This window comes from Helicoverpa zea, chromosome 10 (assembly GCF_022581195.2).
Source record: "Helicoverpa zea isolate HzStark_Cry1AcR chromosome 10, ilHelZeax1.1, whole genome shotgun sequence".
Classification (NCBI taxonomy): Eukaryota; Metazoa; Arthropoda; class Insecta; order Lepidoptera; family Noctuidae; genus Helicoverpa; species Helicoverpa zea.
Window position 1 is genome coordinate 6816970 of NC_061461.1, and position 8533 is coordinate 6825502.

The following is an 8533-nucleotide window of genomic DNA, read 5'->3' on the forward strand; positions in this document are numbered from 1 at the left end:
TTTTACTGATATAGGTGTATCAAAGAAAAAATTGAAGTCAAAGTAAGATTATGGAGAGACACTAAAACTAAAGCTTTTTTCATTCAATAAGCTTAATTTAATAATTAACGGTTCGCAATACAATCAGAAATTGCATAACAGTACCTATTAAATTCAAATGGTTACATAATTAATGTTGACATGAGTTAATTAGATTGCGATATCATGGACATTATAATCTGTATCATTGACATACCTAAAATTACAAAGCCAATGATATATTTATTGCATTAAAATCACAATGGTAACTTCAAAATTAACATTCAACATGTCCTGTGAATCTAGATAAGATACATTGTCATACCAAATGATTGAAGTTGTAGAATAAAATATATATATTTATTTGTAGCCTACATAGCACTTCGCAAGCTATATTTCCTCATTTTAGCCATCTGTACGGCATTACTCTGTCTCCTACTATGCAGGGTATGATGAGAATGGCCCGACCTCTCAGATCGCGGGGTAGGTGATGGGTCTGCTCGATCATCATCATCAAGCGACTCTGCATCAGCGTTCTTCTCCCCATCATCCTTGGAGCCACCAGAACCGCTCCCGGTAGACTCTCTATGGCGAACAGGTTTCGTGTCCCCACTAAAGCTCAAAATGAATTTCAATTCAGCTTTTAACTCTTCCCGAAACGATACCTGCAAAATTATGAAAACGGTGTAAAAAAAGAGAACCGCGATGCTTGCTAGTCGAATAATATTTACACTACTGATGAAATTCAATACCTACGTTTTAGTGGAACCACTGGGTAGCAGAATGGAATGTAAATAGAAAATGCTACAGGGAGACACAGATAACAGATAGGGTACAGTACTTACCAATGGCAATGAAAAAAGATATGGAGTAACACGAAGCAACTACAGTTTGGTAGGGGTTCAAACTGGATCATGCAATTCTGGTAAAACGAGAAAACACAATTTCAAAATAATTTATTTACAACGTGGATACGGATTTTCTGTTGCGGGGGAAAGTGTGAATACTCTTACATGCAGTTGTCACACTCAAATCTACATTTGTCCCAAAAACCACTGCAAGGAAGGATTTGAATCAAATAAACACTCGAATAGCCTGTAATTCTAAGATTTTCTTATTAAAGAGCATTGATTCATGTTCTAAAAAAACATTTTATTCCTAAAATGTGAACCAGTCCGATCACCAAGTCAGTACATCCTATTAGTCACAACCCCGTTCTCATTTTATCATTCATCTCAAAAGTCTTAAAAACAGCTCACCCTAAACCACCGTCAAACAGTGAAATGAAAATATAACAAAAGTAATGTATATTAATAACACACAAAATACCTTCATCTTGCGGGATATCATCCACACGTCGAATACCATCTCCACAAAGGCGCAGACGACAGCCATGCCCGAACCCGCGGCGAGCACAATGAAAACGCCGCCCACGTTCGCCAGCACTAAGGGCTGGGCCTCACCGCCTCCAGCGTCGTCATCCTGATCGATACAGATAGGTTAATGGTTCAGCAGAACATTTTCACGATGAAGACTAATGGTGTTGGAGCGACGATTAAAATGTTTTAGGGATCTAAAGTTGTGTTAGCCGTGATTATTGTGAAGCTTTCTGAAGTAAAATGAACTTAAACATTAGAAATATTGTAATCACTAATGTTAGATGATTGATTAATTGTAAAAATGATAAGCGTACGGCACAAGCACCCCCTCCTCGTTTTTCTTTCCACCATTTATCTTTCATTCTCGTTAGTTTTCCCTCTTCTTGCAGTTGCAGTATCGATTCGCTCATTGGTTGTCGATAAGGAGAATCTGTAAAAAAGTGTACAAAAATATAAAAATGTGTCCCGAACGTTATGCACTTAAGGCAGATCGTCTATACATAGGCAAAAAAAAAAACAAAAGACTCTATCATTGAATAAAAATCTCTTACTCTTTTTCATAGCGATGCCATAGCCCTTACTGTCCAGTAACCCGCCAACTTGTGCGACATCACAGTTTCTCTCGACCATGTACTCGATCGATGTAGATTCCATTAGAAATGCATAGTTTTCTGAATCCGATTTTACTCTGACGGAAAAAAGTTCAATTGATCTTCTTTCATGCCAACGTTTTATAATAATTTAATAACTTGGAGGAGGACTACTTACTGATGCAGTTTTGCTTTATGAAATGGTAGTTTACTACAGAATAAAACTCACCTGTCCAAACCTTGATCATTTGTTGCTGTCTGTAATTCTGGATGGTCTTCCATATAGTGATACATTTTCTGATACAGTAAATTATCTGACTCCTAAACAAAAGCAAAGTTAATTAAAATGTTATTTTCTACTAAGTGCGAGAAATTGCTCCTCATCGCTGTCACTGGGTAATGTACCCAGAAGGCTGGCAGCATTGCCGCGTTGAATGGCAATGCTCAACCTCTGTGCGAAATAAAAACCAGCCCTTGGGTCATGAGAAGTGTCAACAAGGCGCTTAGAAATTTCCTTCGCAAGCGCGTGAGCACTCGGACCCCACGGCCCGAGAGTTTCAACCCCAAACGGCTCAATCATGTAATTCCCGATAAGGCTACTATATAAGTTTATTTTTAATTTTTAAAATTAATGTAAATATTATGTAAATATTATAAAATAAAATTTGAACCAGCTTTAAAAAAAAAAAAAAAAAAAAAACTAAGTGCGAGTCAACATCTTTCAAGAAAGTTCCTTCGATACTTATTTATTATTCATCACGAATATCCGTTACCTTGAAGAAACTGAAGGTAGCTCCTCCTTTCTTAGCGCCATAAGTCATTCCATACGGGTTGCTTGCGAGGTCATTTACACTTTTAATAGCATAAAACTTTGATTCAACCGTAAGAAAAGCAGCTAAGTTAGCCGTGTAAGATGAAACCATGATTAAAGTGAAGAACCACCACATACTTCCAGCCATACGGGTTGATACGGCACTAAAACATTTATGTAAAAATGAATGCACATTAGCTTAACAAACGAGAAGATCGACTTTAGAATTAACTACTTACATGGGTGCAATTTCAGATCCTTGAGTAAGCACACTTCCTAACGTAAACCAAAAAGAGTTGGCTAAAGTGAACTGATTATCCAATGTTTCTGGTTCTTCTATACACGGATATGGATTTTGCCACTCTTCTGGAGCCAGTCGTCCTAATATAAATAAAAGGCAAGATACGCCAACAAACGCTCCAGCCAACCATCCCCATACCTATAATAGTGATAGAGGTTTTAAAATGGAGCAGAATTAATAGTCACTAGCGGTCGCCCGCTACTGCGTCCGCGTACAATTAAAACTTAGCGATATATAGCCTATAGCCTTCCTCGATAAATGGGCTATCTAACATTGAAAGAATTTTTAAATCGGACCAGTATTTCCTGAGATAAGCGTATTTAAACAAACAATCAAACAAACTCTTCAGCTTTATAATATTAGTAAAAAGCATTTATATTGTAAATCTATTTATATTCTTTATAATATTGTAAAAATTGTAATACTTATACTTACTCCCATGGAAAACGGTGAAATGAAGGAAAAGAGATCTGGTGGTTCCTTTGTTGGTTTCTTATACAATATAGTTATACCTAGGTTCATAAAAGGACTAGTGAAGTCTACTGCTTTTTGTCGAGCTGCTGTTATGGTTAAGTCCGTGATAGCGAAATCTGCCCTCTGTAACATGGAAAGACTTTGGAAAAATATCAACATTATTTTGTACATAGGTTAATGTGAATTCAACTACTCAATACCAGAAAAAGATAAGAGCTTGTCACAAGTTTCGTGAAATTTGGCCAAAATAAGGCAAATGATAGTTACACCGTCCATAATTTTCTCCATCATTCCGTTCCATTTGCCTGTCTTCTTATCATATGAGCCATAAACTCCGTCTTCTTGTATATCGAATGTGTAATTAAATTCATTAATTTTCGCTAGCTCGTCAATAAGTTCAATACCGAAACCTTCGTATCGGTCATTGCCTTCGAGTTTTTTCAAAGATTCTTTGAGCATGCCGTAAGGAGCACTCTGAAAATGAAATGACGCATTTTTATTGTCTTTTGGTTCTCTTACTTAATTTTGGAAAAACAGTAACATACCAATGCTGTAAGAACGACAAAATGTTTGCCCTTCATTGATTCAGACCCTTCTTGTTCTGCTGGGGATACATTGTCTTTTGTTTCAACAAAACCATCCTCTAACGTCCAAGTTCCAACCTAGAATGCAAAGAGCAGTTACACTATTATTTTAATAAGATAAAAGAACACATTATAAACATTATTAGTAATATTAATACCTTCTCTAATCCGTAGCTCATAATTTCAAGTACGTCTATTTCGATTTCTGAACGGAAACCATCTTCATCGAATTTTATTATCCCAGTTAGGCCATCGACTTCCATCTACAATTAAATACATCATTTTATTTCAGAAAAAAAGGATATAGCCGATGACAAAGTTACTTACAGTCCTCGCATAATTTACAATGCTAGATCCAAAGCCCCAGCTTTCTGCGTCATCACATGTTACATTTGAACCCTCTTCAAGAGACATAGCATTCAAAGTTGAAACAAATAAGGTAACAGCATCGTATACCAAAGCTAAATCTAGTGTCAAACCATTTTCTGCTATCGCATTTTCTATTTCGTTCTCAGATAGTTCGGCTACCTTCTCATTTAAAGATGTGATAAAGTTTTGAATGGACTCTAAACTTGGATCGAACATGCGAATTCCTGGACATGAAAAACAATGGCATTGTAGCGAGTCAACATGTTTGCGCACAAAATTGGAAAGTATACCAAGCTATTTATACATTCATAATATAATTCTTTTTTTTAAGTACCTGTGATACTGGAACCTCCATGTTTAAATGGGTCTATGTCTATTGTTTGGAAATCTGGATTCATGATTAAGTAACTATGCTCATCAGACATGATTCCAACTTGCTGTGCTTGTTCCAGCACCAGTGGCAACGTTTCTCTTTTGCAATTAATTATATAATTTACAGATCCTGACTTTTTAATAAACTTCAACTGGGACCTAAAAAATAAATCATAATATTCACTAATATATTTTTAACAACATAAAAAAATGTGATATTGTATTCTAAGACAAAGTAGTAGCATACCTGAAATCGTCACCATCAGGTAATTGTACAATTTTTATTAATATTTTCTGACCGGTATCTAAATCTTGCATCGATAAAATGCTATCGAAAAATGGTAAAAGTTCTGCACCTTCATAAATTATTGTAAAATCCGTCCACCCTTTTAATTCAATGAGGTCTGCAAATAACTACCGAAAATTGTGTATCAATTTCAAATATATAACATAAATACGAATGCAAAATTATATAAAACATTCATCGATATAAAACAATAAAATACCTGAGAATAAGCCAAGTGATGTGGAAACAAATTAATCACAGACCAATTACGATTTTGTGTTTCCACAGGATCGGTAATAATGTGAGGTATTTCCAGATAATCGGCTATCGACTGAATATGTTGTAATGAACTTTTCTTTGTGGGACCAAAAACTCCAAACACGTTACTCTAAAAAATAAGGCAAATATTCAAATTAAATAAAAACTTCTTTAAAAAAATTATTGTTATTTTAAATAATATGTATTATACCAGTATCCCAACTATAATAGAATGTAACAATTACCTCTAAAAGCGTACACATCGCATTTTCAGCTTCAGTTATGTCAGAAGGAGATGTTTTTATGACATTTGCTACAAATGGATTTTCTTGGTCTTCGGATGCCGCCGCAATTGCAACGTTGAATGCGGCTTCTAATAAAAATGTGCCGTCATCGAAAATGGCACCTGAACGCAGACAACACAAAAGTAGAGTAATATAAGAACAAAATATAAGAAATATATGAAATCTGCTGAAAATTCAAATAAAGTAACAAAACATACCCAAAGTCCTATCTCCATGAACGCGAAGTAAACATAATGTTGCCGCAAGCCATTTTAGCAGTAATCTTGACATTCGCCTCAATCATAAACCAACACTATTATCTATATAAAATTCCTAACATAGATTTGATGAAAACCTTATTACAGATCTAATGAATGTCCAGAAGAAGCGATGCCACTTGACCCAAATGTCTATGCGGGAACGAATGCCCTAACTATAATTGTTTCGAATGCTATTCTACTGGCTCTAATATCTAACTGCAGCGCTAAAATTAGCGACGCTCTCGATTTGAATGTATAACACGTTATAATCTGTGAGTAACAAGTATTAGGTATATCGTAATCAACAAGACTGAGGGATTGTTCACACCAAACGTATTGTCCGCCGCTGACTGTGAGTATACTCACAGTCGGCCTCAGTGTGAACGTCGACTCAATCTGCAGTACGCGTACTCACCAAGCCGACAATAGGCTATAGCGTACGATACGCTACATGTGTGAACAAAAGAATACGCTCGTGTAGGTTCACACTAGATGCGTACGCTGAGCGGCCGACTATTCTACACATAAAAGAGCTCAGTATTTGAAGTTGCTCGTAGTATTTTATAAACGATCTCTGAGATCACTCGTGGTTCCCATACGATAAAACTAGTGTATTTTTAAAAAAAATCGGACGTTTACTGATATTTCAATTAAATGATGCGCATTCAGATAGTTGCCATTTGCGAAGCTCTAGAGGAAGACGAAAATAATAAAAAGAAGAGATTGTGGGTACATCCCTTAAATTTGAAGAGATGTTTTCTTGGTCAATTTCATACTTTATATTTCGAATATAGACTTTATCCAAATAAGTTCAAGAAATATTTTCGTATGACAGTAAAACATTCGATGAGTTACTATCTTTAATACGTATAAGTTTATATAAAAGGGACACTAATTATCGACGTGCTATTCAGCCAGAAGAAAGATTGACAATTACTTTAAGGTAAGAGGAAAACAACTTGTACTGTAATCAACACTTATTTATTATAATCAAATCAATCACGTTTAAACAATTGCGAAAAGAACAATGTCAGACGTCCATAGTAACTTAGGCTCAATAAAAATATTTCATGTACAGTGAAAATTCTTACAGTTTCTTGTGTAGTTTCCCGCTGATCCCCCCAAAGGATTGTTCCCCCCAAAAAATCCCCCGTGGGCAGAAAATACCCCCAAATTTGGGGGGAATCCCCCCAATCTGGCATCACTGCGCGGCGGTGCGGACGCGGCGGAGCGGCGGTGCGTACGCGGCGGAGCGGCGCTATTCGGCAACTGCGTCCGCGTAGCCAATCCGCGTCCGCCGTGCATAGTCGCGTAGTAAAATAATCGGCTACTGAGAGTCAGCTACAACAGACGACGTAACAGCGTATAGTCGGTTCGGTGTGAACGACAATTTCAATATATATGGAAAAGCAATAAACTGCGTAACGCGCGCTCACAGTCAGCGGCGGACAATACGTTTGGTGTGAACGATGCCTGAAAACTGATTAATGCGTTACTATAAAGTAGACTTCGACTTTTTAAAAATAGACTTCGATTCATAACGAAATTGATTTACCAAACCAAACCAAACCAAAAAAATTAAAACAACTCAAACATTAACTTTCCACTGTAGAGCAAAGCATCAGTAAATAGTAAATATTATTTCAACGCTTGATGGTGACATCTGACGGGAATTTCTGGTATCTTTCAGAATTCCCGTTCCCATTATCACCGTGGTTGAAGATTGTATCCTAGCTGAAACTTGGAGTCCTTATCGGCCTTAACTGGTTTTGGTATTTCTTCACTCTGCCACTAGATGGCAGTGGTTAGACTCATAACTGAGGTTATGTGAAGGGATTTAATTTTAAGTTTATAAAGAAAAAACTACATATCTATTCTGTTTATATGGTCATTGTAAAATACGCTACTACCTAGGTAGAAAATATTTTCTTTTTTTTAAGTAAATTAGATTGAAGAACACGAAGATGGGGTAGCTTCCTCTCGGATTATGCATCAAACAAGATGCCGACGGGGACAGGTGGAAACTTAGGAGAATCTTACCCCAACAGTGGAAAAGTATCAAGAAACGTTCATCGTTAAGTATCAAAAAATAGGTGGCGCTGTTCTAAAACGTTAATGTTATAACTTTTACAGTAACAATATTCTTTAGGTACTTACCGAAAAAAATCTCCAAAACCAAAAACCCAAATAAATAAACCAGAGGTGGAGCCTTCATATTAAAATAAGATGGACTTTAACCTAAAAGTAGAGCATAGATATAACGCAACATCATATTAAAATTGTTCTATGCACAACATTTCATTCCATGCAGCTAGTACTCGTAATAATTAGGAAAATGTCACAGTATTTCAGGCAAACCAAAAGCTGCTCTGGCTGAGGCAAATTGGGATCGCATCGTAAACTTGGAGATTGGAACGGTTTTGTCGCTAACCACCAAACCGCTTTCGCGCTAAGCCTAAAATTGAGAAATACAGGATGCATTCAGAGAATATATCTTGTTTCCACTCCAAATAAATCTACTTTCAATTAAATTCGAAAAGTTTTGTA

At 36.3% G+C, this 8533-nt stretch overlaps 1 protein-coding gene across 2 annotated transcripts; it reads right to left on the bottom strand.

Annotated features, from left to right (window-relative positions):
• On the bottom strand, window positions 1-6214 carry LOC124634081 (glutamate receptor ionotropic, kainate 2-like). 2 transcript variants are annotated; one of them, XM_047169495.1, is made up of 18 exons: window positions 5945-6213; window positions 5688-5848; window positions 5405-5572; window positions 5146-5312; window positions 4861-5057; window positions 4485-4750; window positions 4316-4420; window positions 4119-4235; window positions 3841-4047; window positions 3535-3696; window positions 3038-3237; window positions 2761-2962; window positions 2217-2308; window positions 1949-2085; window positions 1712-1827; window positions 1348-1500; window positions 864-940; window positions 519-683 (listed from the first exon to the last, which is right to left on the bottom strand). In XM_047169495.1, the coding sequence occupies exons 1-18, from the start codon at window positions 6015-6017 to the stop codon at window positions 662-664; spliced, it is 2622 nt and encodes an 873-aa protein (XP_047025451.1). In that variant the 5' UTR covers window positions 6018-6213; the 3' UTR covers window positions 519-661. The 2 variants fall into 2 exon arrangements, with proteins under 2 accessions (XP_047025450.1, XP_047025451.1); XM_047169494.1 differs by lacking the exon at window positions 864-940 and having other exon boundaries at window positions 1-683; window positions 5945-6214.
• Between the last annotated feature and the right edge of the window lie 2319 nt (window positions 6215-8533).

Bases quoted from the DNA above. Each gene is read 5' to 3' on its own strand.
- LOC124634081 (XM_047169494.1), bottom strand. From the start codon at position 6,017: ATGTCAAGATTACTGCTAAAATGGCTTGCGGCAACATTATGTTTACTT. The intron at 5,573-5,687 runs GTAATTGTTACA...CTTATTTTTTAG, and splicing joins CGATGTGTACGCTTTTAGAG to AGTAACGTGTTTGGAGTTTT. The intron at 1,501-1,711 runs GTACGCTTATCA...TGTATCGATCAG, and splicing joins GAGGAGGGGGTGCTTGTGCC to GATGACGACGCTGGAGGCGG.